Here is an 18,043-nt window from a genome sequence, read left to right as displayed (position 1 = left end):
TCATGATGTAAGCCCACACACACACACACACACACACTGCCGTTCACCGTGTGTGGCGGCTTGTGTCATTTTCGTTGCCATTGAATTTGCATTGACACAATTAAGAACACTTTTTAAGCCCATTATTGTATCTATTAACTGGTCTTTGTATAGATGTTATTATGAATTCAGATCTTTCTTTGGAGGAAAATGAAAAAAAAATTATGAATGTTTTAAATGAAGTCACTGTCAGATGTCTAATGATAGAGTGTTAAATTGGTAATAAATTGAATGTGTATTTACAAAAAATAATGTTTATGGATTTATTTATTTCATATATATAGTGTTTTTTAAAGAAATTAATACTTTCATTCAGCAAGTATTTATTCATTACATAGTTTATAAAGTGAAAGTAAAGATATTTAATGTCTGTTTGTTATGAAAGATTTCCATTTAAAAAATGCTGTTCTTTTGAACTTTCTGTTCATCAAAGAATAAAAAAAAAAAAGCATCACATTTGTCAGAAAAATACTGGGCAGCAAAACTGTTTTCAACACTGATCATAACCAAAAAATGTTTCTTGAGCAGCAAATCAGCATATTAGAATGATTTCTGAAGGATCATGTGACACTGAAGACTGGAGTAAATTGCATTCTATATTCAAATAGAAAACAGTTATTTTCAATTGTAATAATATTTCACAATTTTAGTGTTTTACTGTATTTTGATCAAATAAATGCAGCCTTGGTGAACAGACTGAAGAGACTTCTTTCAAAAACATAAAAAATTAATTGTAACATTAATTGTATACGTCTAAATTAATATGGTATAGAAAGCCTGGTATTATTTGTTGGAACCTATTTCAGAGAGAACGGCTAGAGAAACTGCTGATAGTTGCAGGTCATAAAATGAGCAGAAAAGCTTAAAACTTTCAAAGACGGTTTGAGGACATGAGCGTGTGGATGACAGCAGGTCTGTGATCTGCAGGCATGGGGTTGCTGTAAGGAGATTTCTCAGGACTCTCAAATCCTTTCATTTCAGTGTAACACACAGTGTCGAGTGTGAGTTTGTGCAGTTGAGATTAAAGTGGCGAGTGCTGCGTCATTATAAACTCACAGACTCAGAGGAGGATCACATCAGGTGCTGGAGGGGAAGGTCACGGCCTGTATTAGATTACTCTAACAGCACCTGAGAGATAAATGAGGCTTTGAACTGTTACATAATCACTGCATCTGGACATCAGGAACTGCTGATACAAGAGAACACAAAGGTGACATTTATTAGGACTTTTATGTCCTTTTAAAGGAATAGTTCACCCCAAAATGAAAATGTCCTCACCCTCAAGCCATCCAAAATGCAGATGAGTTTATTTGTTCATCAGAACAGATTTGGAGAAATGTAGCATTGCATCACTTGCTCACCAGTGGCTCCTCTGCAGTGAATGGGTGCCGTCAGAATGAGAGTCCAAACAGCTGATAAAAACATCACAATAATCCACAAGTAATCCACAGCACTCCAGTCCATCAATGAATATATTGTGCATGTTTGAAAGAAACAAATCCATCATTAAACTGTTGTTAACTTCAAACTGTCACTTCCTGCTAAAATATGAATATGATATTGCTTTCTTGTCTGGTCTGAATCAGGAGAGAAATATGCACAGATCAAACACTGTTTACAAACAAAAACAGTCCAAAACACCTCTAAACAAATATGTGTGTGTGGATTTTGATGAGAGAGGACAACAGGTGATGGACTTTTTCCCTGGGGGAAGCGTTATTATGGATTATGAACTCATATTTTGGCCAGAAGTGAACGTTTAAAGTTAAAAATATCTCAGTCTTATACTATAGCGGAAATGCTCGCCTTAGGAAACAGTGCTAATAACTGACTGCAGACTGATTGTATTGTTGCATTGTCACTGGAAATGGATTTGAGATCTCGTTTGAGTCTGAGCTTGACTCTTGGGTCCTGATAAGAAAATGACTGTGATCTCATTCCAACAAATCTGTCTGTTGATCTAATTGTCCCGTCCGTGTGTTTCAGATCCGCTGTGTACTTTTGTGTTTGGACTTCCACTGCTGCTTCAGCTAATCGTCTTCATCATGGTAATGGGTTTCCACGTCTGATCTTACACAAGCGTGAACGTCTCCGTCCTCTCAGTGTCCTCCTAAACATTAATCCGATCTGTGTGGATGAGAATCTGTAATCAAATAAGTGATTGGATCTGTGGAGCTCTGAACCTCACGAGTGACATTCAGATGACTGCAGCTGTCAAAACAAACTACTATCAGCACCCATTCATATATCTATATCTGTCTGTTCGTCTATATCTATCTATCACCCATCCATCCATCCATTTCTACATCAAACAATCCATCCATCCATCGTTCCTTTTATCTATCTATCTATCTATCTATCTATCTATCTATCTATCTATCTATCTATCTATCTATCTATCTATCTATCTATCTATCTATCCATCCATCATTTCCTTCTATCCATCCATCCATCCCTCCATCCATCCATCGTTCCTTTTATTATCTATCTATCTATCTATCTATCTATCCTATTATCCATCCATCCATCCATCCATCATTTCCTTCTATCCATCCATCCATCCATCGTTCCTTTTATTATCTATCTATCTATCTATCTATCTATCCTATTATCCATCCGTCCATGCGTCCGTCCGTTTGGCCATTGATTTCTGTTGTTCTTTCTGTCTTTGCTTTCCTTTCATTTCTCTCTTTCATATAATTTCTTTCATCTTCTGTCTCTCTATCAACACAGATTGGCAGAACTTTGAATGATACAGCTGTATGATTACAGCTGTAATTCAGTATAATAGAGTGAAAGCCAGAGTTTGTTCTTCTCCCAGCAGAAGGTGAAGAGCCTGCGACAGCAGATATCCATCCATCCATCCATCGTTCCTTTTATTATCTATCTATCTATCTATCTATCTATCCTATTATCCATCCATCCATCCATCCATCCATCCATCATTTCCTTCTATCCATCCATCCATCCATCCATCGTTCCTTTTATTATCTATCTATCCTATTATCCATCCGTCCATGCGTCCATGCGTCCGTCCGTTTGGCCATTGATTTCTGTTGTTCTTTCTGTCTTTGCTTTCCTTTCATTTCTCTCTTTCATATAATTTCTTTCATCTTCTGTCTCTCTATCAACACAGATTGGCAGAACTTTGAATGATTTTACAGCTGTAATTCAGTATAATAGAGTGAAAGCCTGCGACAGCAGATCTGGAGCCAGAAGACTTGAGTCTTGCAAGACGGTGTGTGTGTGTGTGTGTGTGTGTGAGCGGCAGATGGCACAGTCATTGTCGGGCTGCTAAACCTTTGCACACTCTTGTTAAGATGAAGGGTCTTGCCAAGATGACTGTTGTCATGGTAACGGCACCACTGCAGCCCAAATAGATGTCATGATATTCAGATGCAGATTTTTCTCGTCTTGCATCTGTTTGTACAGTTATGTCAACTCAGTTTGTTTCATTCAGCCCTCAAGTGCGTCCATAAAAATATTACACACAATGCAAAATTAATTTAAATCCACCAGAGCATCAAGAAAATGTCTGTGATAAATCCTGGTAAACACATTACATAACAGTTCAATGTAATGATGATATAACACTAACATTATGTTACGATGTAAAACTCTTAAGAAAATACTTCTTATTTATAGTTCTTATTTAAATCGTATGATTTTTTAAGCTCTTGTAATATTACACTGTTTCATGGAAGCATCTGTTGTGATGGAGCTTAAACAGGAAGAAAAAGGAGATGATCCGATCAGAGCTTGAAAAAAATGATCTTTTGATAAAGAACAAAATCTTCCATTGCTTGTGAACATAGAAAGATTAAGATCTCAACAGAACACAACAGGACAGAAGTGCTGGATGTACAGATAGAGAGGGGTCAAGGGTGTATTTTTCTCAACGAGCCACAAGGGGGAGTGTGTGTGCGTGTGTGTGTGTGTGAGAGAGTGTGTCTATATGTTTGGCTATTTATTTGTGAAGGCCATACGTTTCGACCTAACAAATTAAGTGACATTTTTAAAACTATGATGGTATATGATATCGATGTGCTCTTTACTATTGAATAGCTCATAAATCAGTCAAATCATGTTTTACTTTAAATCTACTTTCAAATCGACAGGTTTGTTTTAGGTTAAGGTTTAGAGTTGGGGTTTAGCATGAATAAAATTATTCATTATTAAAATGTACCTTCTTTAAAAAATAAAAATAATGAGTAATGAAAACTTCAGCGAAAAATGACTCAAAGCAAACTCACATTAAACATATTAATAGTCATAAATATTTTGTTGTTGTTGTTAAAAGGGGTCATCGGATGCCCATTTTCCACAAACTGATTTGATTCATTAGGGTTCATAGTTTGGTTAAAATTTCTCAATGGTAGTTTATGACAGTTTACCCTGTCAAAAACAGCTCTTTTCAGAGCATGCCGTTTTGTGGCATTTTCCTTTAAATGTTAATGAGCTCTGCTGACCCCGCCCCTCTCTTCCGAGCTGCTCTCTGAGGGACTGTTTACTTTAGCTGCATTCATGGTGAAAATGGCTAATTAGCACATTATTAGGAAAGGCGATTTGCAAAGATTCATTAAAAAAACCTTATACTCACTTCTTCTGGAGGAAGCATCCTATGACCCCTTTAAAATATGAGCTTTATATACATATTTCAACAAAACTAGCAAAAACAACAACTTTTAATAAATGCAAATAACATACAGTATATAACAAATAACAATAAGAGATATATGCTTTATTTCATAAAAACATAAAACAGAAAAGTGCAATTATTACTGTTAAACTACTTGGAACTAATATTTCTGTCAAAGTAGCATTAACAACTGGTTTTGTAAAAGCTTATTCATCCAGGACAAGACGCCATGAAAAAAATGGCACATTTCTCTAACAATTGTTTAATATCAAATAAAATTGGAAGAAAAAAAACAGTCAAGCCTGCTAGGTTCAAAGTTCAAAACGAAAATTTCTAATATTGCTGATCTCTTTTGAGAAATGAAATAACGAAGTGATTTTATTCTCCTGTTGTCTACTATAAAAATTGTTTAAATGATATGAAATAATTTAGTGAGAGAAACTGCAATTATGGATGTAATTAAAAGCAAATGTAAATAAATTTTTGTGGCACTGAAAAACATCACAAACAAACCAAAAATATTTACATAATATATCCCCTGATAGAACAGAAGAAAAAAAATCAATGAAAATCTGACTGAAGTGAGAAGTTTAGTGTCCAGATCTGTCAAAGTAGCATTAACAACTGGTTTTGTAAAAGCTCATTCATCCAGGACAAGACGCCATGAAAAAAATGGCACATTTCTCTAACAATTGTTTAATATCAAATAAAATTGGAAGAAAAAAAACAGTCAAGCCTGCTAGGTTCAAAGTTCAAAACGAAAATTTCTAATATTGCTGATCTCTTTTGAGAAATGAAATAACGAAGTGATTTTATTCTCCTGTTGTCTACTATAAAAATTGTTTAAATGATATGAAATAATTTAGTGAGAGAAACTGCAATTATGGATGTAATTAAAAGCAAATGTAAATAAATTTTTGTGGCACTGAAAAACATCACAAACAAACCAAAAATATTTACATAATATATCCCCTGACAGAACAGAAAAAAAAAATCAATGAAACTCTGACTGAAGTGAGAAGTTTAGTGTCCAGGGGTGAGGTTTCATGAAACACTTTGTTAGTGATTGTTGTTTGTTTTACCTGATTCACGAAAGGAGTTACACCCCATTCGATCTGATCTAGGAGAACCAGAGCCCGTTCTAACCCAAACCCAAAGTCCTTACCACACACAAGCTGACACACAGAGCCATCAAAAGGGATGGATCATAGATGAATTTACGCTGCCGCCTCACATCTTTGGCTGAACAGCACCTCCACGACCTTGGGGTCAGCCAGGGTCGAAAGGTCACCCAGGTCTTTTTCATTGCGGGCGATTTGTCGCAGAACTCTTCGCATGATCTTACCTGCAGGACGGGTGAAACGCTTGAGTTTAGGAGTGAAAGCAGAGATGTGGGGAGAAACTGAAAATGCAAGATCCCAGTACCTGAACGGGTTTTGGGAAGCCCTGGAGCGTTCTGGATGAAATCTGGGGTGGCGATTGGTCCGATCTTCTCCCTCACTGAATGAAAAACCCATGTTAGTAAGTGCGGAATAGATGCAGATTGCATTTTCTGTCCGTGTTTAATGTGATCATGACCTCTGACCTTTTCTCTTTAGTTCCTCCATCAGCGTGCGGTTGAACTCTTTGTGGTCTTTCAGAGTGACGAAGCAGTACAGACACTCTCCCTTCACTGCATGAGGCCGACTGACCACCGCAGCTTCAGCCACCGATGGGTGTTCGGTCAGAGCCGCCTCCACCTCTGCTGTGCTCAACAAATGACCTGAGAGACGAGACACTGCTGTTCAAAAGTCTGGGGTCTGTATGATTGTTCTTTTAAAAAAATTAATACTTTTATTCAGCAAGGATGCATTCAATTGGTCAAAAGTGACAGTAAAGACATTCATAATGCTACAAAAGATTTCCATTTCAAATCAGTGCTGAACTTTCGATTCATAAAAAATCCAAATTTTTTTTTTTTACATGGTTTCCACCAAAATTTGAAGCAGCACAACTTTTTGCAACATTGATATCGGAAATGTTTCTTGAGCAGCAAATCAGCATATTAGAATGATTTCTGAGACTAATGATGCTGAAACTTCAGCTTTGATCACAGAAATAAATGACATTTTTAACATCTTTTCAAACAGAAATCAGTTATTTCGAACTGTAATAATATTTCACTGTGTTACGGTTTTTACTGTATTTTTGATCAAATAATTGCAGCCTTGGTGAGCAGAAGAGACTTCATCAAAAACATTCAAAAATCACAATGTTTCTAAACTTTTGACAAGTATATACTGCACTGCATATATATATATATATATATATATATATATATACAGTATATATACATATAAAAGCTGCTATCTAGTACTCTAAAAGATAACTAAAGCTATTTACTATTTTAATAAATGTCCTGTTCTGTGTTTTGCACATATTTTGTGTTTCATACATGTTATTTCACTTAGAAATATGCCATATTACAGATGTTAAAGCAACTGTATGAAGTTCTGCATATAGTTTTATGTATTTTTGTGACTTTGAAGCCGCCTACAGTTAAATAAGTGGAATTCACTGTCATAATTATAGCCTATTACTGTCGTAATTACAGTGGATAGCTGTGCATGCACATTTGTTGCTGCCGTAAAGCGATCCGCTGTTTTCGTGGAATTTCGTACCCACTCACTAAACTGACATGCTTCCAGAACAGATGTTTGGGAAGGAAACAGAAGCCATTCTCCTTATTAGAAGCCAGTGTACCATCAGAATGATTTGAAAAGTGATATTTCAACGTAATAAAACAAACGTCCAGTTGCTTTAAAAGTCTCTCGAATGCTGAGAAGGAATGAGGAAAATGAATATGCTGTCTCTAACCACCAGGTGACAGCACTGAAGCAGAATCTCAATCTCACCAGAGACGTTCAGCATGTCATCGATCCGGCCTGTGATCCAGTAATATCCATCCTGGTCTCGCCTGCAGCCTGAGGACAGAAGGACCCTCGGTTACAGTAACTGTTACATACTGCCATATGATACAGCAACAGCTCATGCTGTAAATAGTGAATGCTGAAGTTTGGTGACGCTGCTGAAACAGCCACATGGTGACTGGTAATGTATTAAAAACTGAGCACACATGACAAATACACATTAAGTAACTGCATGTTATTCAGTCAGGTTGCTTTTTGGATGTAACCTGTAAAGTAGCGCATTAGTTTTTTCTTCTTTTTTTTTTGTATGGAGTAAATGTGCAAGCAATGCATAATGCTTTTCATTTAACTGAGATGAGATACAAAAGTCCATATAAAATATGTTAATTGCAAAATTCATCATAATTTGTCGCTTTCATTAGATGTGATTTTAATTTGATTGCTTTCTGGAAGAAACATGTAAAGCAACCTTACATTTGAATTCACATCATAATACCTAAATGACTTTTTCTTAATTTGTAACTTGTCTGATATTTATTTAATTTATATATATATACAGTATATCATTTTTTATTTTTATTTTTTTTAATAGATGTTTATGTGAACATAACACAGTAAGATTGGAATACATTTTGAAATATATTTTGGCCTATGAAATGTGAAACGTATTTTACTAAATGTGACCCTGGACCACAAAACCAGTCATAAGGGTCCATTTTTTTAAATTGAGATTTATACACACTAAGCTTTCCACTGATATTCCACAATATTTGTGTCGAGATACAACTATTTGAAAATCTGGAATCTGAGGGTGCAAAAAAATCTAAATATTGAGAAAATCATCTTTAAAGTTGTCCAAATGAAGTTCTTAGCAATGCATATTACTAATCAAAAATGAAGTTTTGATATATTTACAGTAGGAAATTTACAAAATATCTTCATGGAACATGATCTTTATTATACTAATGATTTTTGGCATAAAAGAAAAATCTATAATTTTGACCCATACAATGTATTTTTGGCTATTGCTACAAATATACCCCAGCGACTTATGACTGCTTTTGTGCTCCAGGGTCACAAATATACTTCATTGAGCGTCACTGTTTACAACACATTTAGCATATATTTAACATATTTTGGCAAGACATTTTTTTTTGCCATATGGATTTGCAGACATAAGAGAATGTAACACAAAATTCTATAAATTAGTAACAATGGGTCATAATTAATCACTTTTGCAAAAATGTAACATTCCATTTTCAAAAATAGCATTCACCAACACTGGTTCTGATATGTTTGCGTTGCTACATTACCATCTCCTGTCACATAGAATCCTGGGAATTTTCTGAAGTAGGTGCTTTCAAAGCGTTCCTGATTCCCGTACACACCCCTCATGATTCCTGGCCAGGGCTTCCGGAAAACCTGAGACCAAAACATCCGTTCATGTTCAGAGAAAAAACGCATGCAGTTTGGAAATAACAGCTGGGATAACTAGGATGAAAGTCTCACCAGGTATCCCTCCGCCTCGCCCTCTAGTTCTTCTCCATGTTCATTGAGAATGGCAGGCTGGACTCCAAAAAATGGGCACGTCTGCACAGAGAGGACACTTCAATATCAGAGTCATCCATCCCCATTATTAACAGTTTCATAAGACGTAAGATGTAATACGTCAAGGTGATTTTCAGGAGACTCACAGCAGATCCAGGCTTCAGTGGTGTAGCAGCTGGAAGTGGAGTCAAAACATGGCCACCCTGCCGACACAACAAACTTAGTATTAGTTGAGCATTAGTGAGTATTATGTGACATTTTATACAAGCAATAATGCACTTTGTGGTAAAATTCTGATTATAAAACGAATAGTTCTGGTCCTTGATTCTGATTGGTTGAGCCGTGTTCGAAGCCGTTGTAAATTACTCTAACCGTTTCTGAGAAACGACATTGTTTGGCGGAAGAATAATGTTTTTATTATCATTACACTTTATTTGCTCTGTTTTATTTTGTGAAACCTTACTATGTATATGGAATAACCGTTTTATAAAAGCAATAAGGCCTGTGAAGCCGTGGTTTACAGTGAATTTATAACAGCTGAAGGGGTTCTCCGCTCCACGTCGACGCCCCTTAGCTGTTATAAATTCACTGTAAACCACAGCTTCTTGGGGCTTATTGCTTTATTTTAACACGGTTAAAGGGGGTTTTAGGCAACTTTGTTCCAAAAAAACTGGTCTTGTTTTGTTTTGATAATTGTAAATGTTTTACCGTCTCTGTTTGCCAGAAGGTGTCAATAACCGGACAGCGCTGCTGACCCACAACATCATAATACCAAAGCCAAGCCTCCAGGTTTATGGGTTCTCCAACCGTACCCAACACACGCAAACTGGACAGATCATACCTGACACAGACAGACGCAAGATTACTCACATAACTAGTTTGCAATATTTATAGCATATCTCAAAACAGACAAAAACCATCCATGTCTGAAGCACAAGCTGTATGTTGTGTAAAAAACAATATTTGCAGAAGGTATTTTTTCTAAAATAATTTCTGTCCAATAGGTGGCGCTAACAACCTTTGATGGTGTAAACAGTCCCTGTAAGCATCACACCAATGAGAGATGACATGAATGTGTGATCTCTACCAGGTCACAGCAGGACTAGCTTGACCTGTTGCAGTATCTTTAATGAGTCAAATAAAACATCCGGAGATTTGAACAGTGCTCAGTGATGCCTTTGGTTTTCTGAGGCCTCCAGCGCCCCCTGGAGGACAGCCCTTTGTATAATATAATAATAGTAATATTTATGTATATAATTATTAATTACTATTATATGTTTTTATCATTATAATATTATTGGTGTTATTATTATAACATGTTAACAATAATTGTTATTTTTAATGTAATTTTTTAAAATAATACTAATTGTTATTAATTATTAATAATAATTGTTTATTTCATTTTTCTCTGTTAGGTTAGGGAAAAACGATATTTGTACAATAGTTGTAAAAATAATTGTAAAAATGATGTATCATACTTTAATCATAATAATATTTGTGTGTGTGTGTGTGTGTGTGTGTGTAAAATATTTATAGCAATAAATGTGTAAAATAAACGAAATTGTATTCATTTTAGAAATTATAATTTTTACCATTATTTAAAAAAAAAAATTCTAAAGCACATTAAGTTTTCTGATTGAGTGTGGGTTAGTTTATAGTAGTAATATTTAGATTATTAGACTTCCTGTGTAATTGTAAACCAAAAGGTTTAAAAACAATACTAAACAAGTTTTCTGTGAGGGTTATGTTTAGGGGTAGGGTTACTTCAGGGGATAGAAAATCGAAAAATATGCTCAGTATAAAAACTATTACACCTATGAAGAGTCCCTGTAAAGCATATATACAGTGTGTGTGGATACACTACATTATGGGGACAAAATGTCCCTACAAAGATGGCAATATCCAAAATCCTTGTCCTTGTGGGGACATTTTTGGTCCCTATGAGTGTGTGTGTGTGTGTGTGTGTGTGTGTGTGCTCACCGCTGCAGTGGTTCTCTCCCGTATTTCATCAGCAGTCGTATAGCAGTGGGTGCGGTGTAGAACTTAGAGACTCTGTACTTCTCAATGATCTCCCACAGTCTGCCCACATGAGGATACACCGGCACACCTTCAAACTACACACCACATCACACTCATTCAAACTGATGAATCTTAGATCAAATTGACTTCATATATTTTTTAATGACAGTAAAAGCTATGCTGAATTTTGTAGAAACATGTTCACAATTTCCCAGTTTGTGCAAGTGAATATTCTGCATTATATTTCTTACCAGCACGCTGGTGGCGCCGTTGGCTAAAGGGCCGTACGTGATGTAGGAGTGGCCTGTTATCCAGCCAATGTCTGCAGTGCACCAGTAAACGTCATCATGGTGATAATCAAAGACATATTTGAAGGTCAGTGATGTATAGAGCATATATCCAGTGACGGTGTGAAGGACCCCCTGTACAGAAATGAAGGAATGAATACTAGCACACTGCTTAGTGCACACTGTATGTGCAGTATATACTGCATGCTGCCTACTTTTTTATAAAAAAATAGTATATGAAGCAGTATGTGCTGCTGAAGCTTCTCTAAACAATATCATACTAAAATTGTTGTCACATTAATTCATCAAGTGGTGTCCAGTTAACATACTGGAAATAAATATTGCTGTTTTGCAATTTTTAGACAATGTTTTGATCAAAAATACTTTTACCAATTTTTGGTAAAAAATTGTGAAATATTATTACAATTTAAAATAACTGTTTTCTGCTGTAATTTATTGCTGTGATGTGCAGCTGAATTTTCATCATCATTACTCCAGGCTTCAGTGTCACATGACCTTCAGAAATCATTCTAATATGTTGATTTGCTGCTCATGAAACATTTCTGATTATTGTCAATGTTGAAAACAGTTGTGCTGCTTCATATATTTATGGATTTTTTTGCTGTTGTGGCTCCTTGTGAAGGGTGTCAATGATTGTCTTGTGGACAACTGTCAGATCAGCAGTCTTCCCCATTATTGTGTAGCCTAGTGAACCAAACTGAGAGGCCATTTTGAAGGCTCAGGAAACCTTTGCAGGTGTTTTGAGTTGATTAGCTGATTGGCATGTCACCATATTCTCATTTGTTGAGATAGTGAATTGGTGGGTTTTTGTTAAATGTGAGCCAAAATCATCACAATTAAAAGAACCAAAGACTTAAACTACTTCAGTCTGTGTGCATTGAATTTATTTAATACACGAGTTTCACAATTTGAGTTGAATTACTGAAATAAATGAACTTTTCCACGACATTCTAATTTATTGAGATGCACCTGTAAATATTAATTTATTTCAAAAAGAAAAATCATACTGAGCCGAACTTTTGCACATTAGTGTGTGTATGTGCTGTACTATATATATAAAACTTCTATATTATATAAATTCTAGGTGCCTTGGGTTTTCCGGTCGAGCCGCTGGTGTAAAGAATGAAGAGAGGATCTTCTGAGTCCATCCACTCCGGTTCACACTCGTCTGACACACCGTCCATCAGATCATCCCACCAAATGTCACATGATTCATCCCACGGGGTCTGGAGCACACACACACACAAAAGAAACAATAGTATGGTCATTAATTTAAGTGCTGGATTTAAGAGAATTTTACATTTGCTCTATTTAAATTTTTTCCTGCTAGAAAACCATCATATACTGTAAGTAGTCCATACAACTTGACAGTTTGACCAACCTGTAGTTTGTTGGAAGCATCAGTGTTTGTTCTGAAGGCATGATGTTTGACCACCACACACTTCTGAACACACGAGGCCATGCTGAGCGAGACAGAGAACACAGTACGTACATCAAATCATATTTAAAAGCAAAAAAATGTGCATATTGACTGTTCTAAGCTCTTATGAGTAAGTGTGAATAATAATAGTAATGTTTTCATCATGGCATTATGTAATTTATTGAGTGATACCATCAAAATTCATAAATGATTAATGTGCCAAATCAACGACATCATCATTCAGTCACATGTTACAAATCCACACCCGTGTTTGCTCTATGATGCGTATGTCTCATTTCACATGTTGCCATGGTGAGATGAAGCGAAGGGTTCCAAACTGTGCTGTTGCTCGGCAACCCCTGACAGTCTGTGATAGGGTGAGTGCTCCGGTGTGTGTGTGTGTTTGTAATGGACGGGTGAGAGGTTGATGTAAACGGAGGTTCCTCTGATAGCAGAGAGCAGCAGACAGGGACGTACCTCTCCTTACAGCGCTCCAGAGCTTCAGACGCAATCTTCTTCAGATTGATCAGCTTGTCACCTCTGTAAACACCATCTGTAGAACACATATACACACACAAACACAGAGAGAGAGAGAGAGAGAGAGAGAGCAAAAACACATGAGATGGGATGACAAAGAGAGGTGAGGAGAAAGATGGACTTTAGGATGATGCACAGGATTTTATCAGTCCGTTAGGAAACAAATGTTTTTATAAGGTTGCAGGTTGGAAAAATATTATTATTATATATATATTATCAATATTATCATTATATATATATATATATATTATATTAATAGTAGTATACTTAATATATTAATAATATTCATATAATAATACTATTTTGAATAAAGAAAAACTATTAAAATCTTACCTATATTTTCTGCTCAAATCTTCATTCACACTTTTTCCCAGAAATAATTCCCATTATTCATATATTTTTTAATTAATATAAACATATGTAAGGTAATATCCTTCAGAAATCATTCTAATATGCTGATTTGCTGCTTATGAAAGATTTATTCTTCTTAATATTATCAATGTTGAAAACAGTTGCTGCTTAATATTTTTGTGGAAACTGTGATACATTTTTTAATTATTTTGATATATGCAGCAAACACACACACACACACACACACATGTGTGTATATATAGGACCCTGGACCATAAAACCAGTCATAAGGGTCCATTTTTTTTTAAATTGAGATGTATACATCATCTGAAAGCTGAATAAATAATATTTCGATTGATGTATGGTTTGTTAGGATAGGACAATATTTGGACGAGATACAACTATTTGAAAATCTGGAATCTGAGGGAGCAAAAAAATCTAAATATTGAGAAAATCATCTTTAAAGTTGTTCTTAGCAATGCATATTACTAATCAAAAATTACGTTTTGATATAGTTACGGTAGAAAATTTACAAAATAACTTCATGGAACATGATCTTTACTTAATATTCCAATGATTTTTGGCATAAAAGAAAAATCAATAATTTTGACTGTTTTGAATGTATTGTTGGCTATTGCTACAAATATACCCCAGCGACTCAACACTGCTTTTGTACTCCAGAGTCACATATATGTGTGTGCATGTGTGTGTGTACATATATATTAAATATCTAAAAACAATGAAATATAATATAATTTAAATTATATTTATATTTTATGTTATACATTTTATATTACATTTTTTTATATAAAAATATATAAATACATTTCTGTTTTTTTTTCTTCATCCATAAATCTGATTTCACATTTACCTGCACCAAAACGTCACACAAAACTTTGGTGCATCATTTTTTTCATGACTGACAGACCTGAATAAGCCACAAAATGGGATTCAGACTTCACTCGCCCAAAGGGTGACTACACAGGATTTCCGGTGTTGTAAACATCACATCACATCTCTCGTCACATTATCTTATCACTAACTGTATTTCAAGCTTATCTGTAACAGCTCATTGTGAGCTCATCTACTAAACAAACCCAATAAACATACAGTCAGTCTAAAGATCCAGACCTCCACCTTAAGAAAACACTTAGTGTTACCTGCTGTTACCAGGATGTTGCACTGAGCATCCACGATCCTCTCGCACAGAGACTCAGACGAGAAACCTGCAAACTGAATGAGGAAGACAGGAGAGGGTTAAATGCTTTTGCATATGCTCAAGATAAATAATATGGATATCTGAGGTTCCAATACAAATGAATACAATTACAGTTTGGCTGAAATGGTGTCATCATCCAAACTTAAAAACAGGCTTTGATATCAGATATAAAACTACCCTGGAAAGCGCTCGTGTGTTATTTTTAACACCATCTATAACCTTTACATGGTTAAAGAGGCTTGGCGGGCAGAAATAGACTTGGAAGGGTAAATGAGGATGTACTCATTTCATGCATATTAATGATACCGTGCTAAATACTGATCCGAGTTTAAACTCTCCTTCAGACCATCCTCGACAGATGATAGAGCTTAAAGGTGTAGATCACCTAAAAATTCTAATTTGCTGAAAATGTACCCATCCTTACATCATCCAAGATGTAGATGAGTTTGTTTCTTCATCAGATTTGGAGAAATGTAGCATTCCATCACTCGCTCACCAATTGATCCTCTGCAGTGAATGGGTGCCGTCAGAATGAGAGTCCAAACAGCTGATAAAAACATCACAATAACATCTTGTGAAGCCAAAAGCTGCATGTTTCTGGCCAACTGATGTCTCTCACATCAAAATCCACCGCTTGATATGTGCATATTTCTCTCCTGAATCAGACAAGATGACTTTTTCACTGGAGAAAACAATATTATGGATTATGGACTTGCATTTTAGCCAGAAGTGCCGTCAGAATGAGAGTCCAAACAGCTGATAAAAACATCACAATAACATCTTGTGAAGCCAAAAGCTGCATGTTTCTGGCCATCCACCGCTTGATGTGTGCATATTTCTCTCCTGAATCAGACAAGATGACTTTTTCACTGGAGAAAACAATATTATGGATTATGGACTTGCATTTTAGCCAGAAGCAATGGTTTAAAGTTAAAAACATCTTAATGATGAATTTGTGATTCAGGAGAGAAATATGCACATATCAAGCGGTGGATTTTGATGTGAGAGACATCAGTTGGCCAGAAACATGCAGCTTTTGGCTTCACAAGATGTTATTGTGATGTTTTTATCAGCTGTTTGGACTCTCATTCTGACGGCACCCATTCACTGCAGAGGATCCATCAGTGAGCAAGTGATGTAATGCTACAATTCTCCAAATCTGTTCTGATGAAGAAACAAACTCATCTTCATCTGGGATGGCCTGAGAGTGAGTACTTTTTCAGCAAATTAGCATTTTCAGGCGAACTATTCCTTTTCAACCCAGAATATTTATTTAATGTAAAACTACATTATCAGCTGTTTGGACTCTCATTCTGACGGCACCCATTCACTGCAGAGGATCCATCAGTGAGCAAGTGATGTAATGCTACAATTCTCCAAATCTGTTCTGATGAAGAAACAAACTCATCTTCATCTGGGATGGCCTGAGAGTGAGTACATTTTCAGCAAATTAGCATTTTCAGGCGAACTATTCCTTTTCAACCCAGAATATTTATTTAATGTAAAACTACTACAGATCTGTAAAGCTGCTCACCACTATCGAGTGAACAGCTCCGATTCTCGCACAGGCCAGCATCGTGTACACCAGCTCTGGAATCATGGGTAAGTAGATGGCGACTCTGTCTCCTTTCTTCACACCTGGATCACAGAAATAAACATCAATGTAAATCTGAAAGCATTAGGAAAAATACTCACGTCAGAAGTTCAGGCTGAACGCACTAACATTGCATTTGCATTCTAGAAAAGCTGAGCAAACTCAAACCCAGAGGAGGAGGATGGTCTTACCCAACAGCTTCAATGCATTGGCACATCGGCACACGTTTCTCAACAGCTGGTTGTAGGTGATGTTCTGGTGATGATCAGGTGAGTTTCCCTCCCTGAAGGAAACATTGATCAATATTAAACCATTAGGAAATAATGGATTCATGGCCTTCATTATGCAATACAGTGTGCTGGCCTCTTGAACATACTTTAGGCTACTGAACACATTAGGCACATAAATCCAAAATTGAATCTGCGTTTCAGATGATTTTGCAATTATTTCCAAAAAGTCTGAGACCGAATGTGGGAAAAAAAAAGCTTAAATTTTGCATCATGACAAATTGTATTATCAGTAATTTGAGTGAAAAGTTGAATGCATTGTTGTTATTGTAATAACTAAACTAAAATCGTCAAAAATGGTATTTCATTCATTTAAAAAAATAAGAAATAAAACAAATATTAGATGGAAAACTTACACTTAAAAATCTCAAATGAAAATGTTGCATTAGCAAATAAATGAAATAAATACGATTACACACTAAAATGACTTTTATAGTCATTTTACTTTTATATATGATATTATTAATAGTAATAGTAATACTACAGTATATATAATAATAATATGTATATACAGTGTGCTGGCCTCTTGAACATACTTTAGGCTACTGAACACATTAGGCACATAAATCCAAAATTGAATCTGCGTTTCAGATGATTTTGCAATTATTTCCAAAAAGTCTGAGACCGAATGTGGGAAAAAAAAGCTTAAATTTTGCATCATGACAAATTGTATTATCAGTAATTTGAGTGAAAAGTTGAATGCATTGTTGTTATTGTAATAACTAAACTAAAATCGTCAAAAATGGTATTTCATTAATTTAAAAAAATAAGAAATAAAACAAATATTAGATGGAAAACTTACACTTAAAAATCTCAAATGAAAATGTTGCATTAGCAAATAAATGAAATAAATACGATTACACACTAAAATGACTTTTATAGTCATTTTACTTTTATATATGATATTATTAATAGTAATAGTAATACTACAGTATATATAATAATATTATGTATAATGATATTAAGCAAATAGAAATATTAAAAAACTAAAACTAATAAAAATGACAAAAGTGCAAAAATTTTATTGAAAACTGAAAATTTAAAAATTCCAAAATATTTCAACAATAATGAAATAATATGAATAATTCAATATTAATTCAAAATATTAATAAATGCTAGAATAGTATAAAAAAATTCAAACATTTTAACAAATACATGATTTAACATGTATTA

General features: G+C 35.2%; 1 protein-coding gene across 1 annotated transcript; it reads right to left on the bottom strand.

Moving 5' to 3' along the window:
- Nucleotides 1–5,401: 5,401 nt before the first annotated feature.
- On the bottom strand, nt 5,402–16,925 carry acss2l (acyl-CoA synthetase short chain family member 2 like). The gene is made up of 16 exons (XM_016255743.1): nt 16,775–16,925; nt 16,524–16,627; nt 14,931–15,003; nt 13,360–13,435; nt 12,844–12,925; nt 12,551–12,688; nt 11,406–11,576; nt 11,116–11,249; nt 9,844–9,976; nt 9,282–9,338; nt 9,097–9,177; nt 8,901–9,009; nt 7,573–7,641; nt 6,264–6,440; nt 6,104–6,178; nt 5,402–6,023 (listed from the first exon to the last, which is right to left on the bottom strand). The coding sequence occupies exons 1-16, from the start codon at nt 16,923–16,925 to the stop codon at nt 5,896–5,898; spliced, it is 1,758 nt and encodes a 585-aa protein (XP_016111229.1). The 3' UTR covers nt 5,402–5,895.
- Nucleotides 16,926–18,043: the final 1,118 nt, after the last annotated feature.

The sequence above is a fragment of the Sinocyclocheilus grahami genome, unplaced genomic scaffold, assembly GCF_001515645.1.
Source record: "Sinocyclocheilus grahami isolate Dianchi unplaced genomic scaffold, SAMN03320097.WGS_v1.1 scaffold1366.1, whole genome shotgun sequence".
Lineage (NCBI taxonomy): Eukaryota > Metazoa > Chordata > Actinopteri > Cypriniformes > Cyprinidae > Sinocyclocheilus > Sinocyclocheilus grahami.
This window is presented reverse-complemented; position numbering and strand designations above follow the sequence as displayed.

Bases quoted from the DNA above. Each gene is read 5' to 3' on its own strand.
- acss2l (XM_016255743.1), bottom strand. From the start codon at position 16,925: ATGAAGGCCATGAATCCATTATTTCCTAATGGTTTAATATTGATCAAT. The intron at 12,689-12,843 runs GTTGGTCAAACT...TGTGTGCTCCAG, and splicing joins ATGCTTCCAACAAACTACAG to ACCCCGTGGGATGAATCATG. The intron at 6,441-7,572 runs GTGAGATTGAGA...CTCGTCTCTCAG, and splicing joins TGACATGCTGAACGTCTCTG to GTCATTTGTTGAGCACAGCA.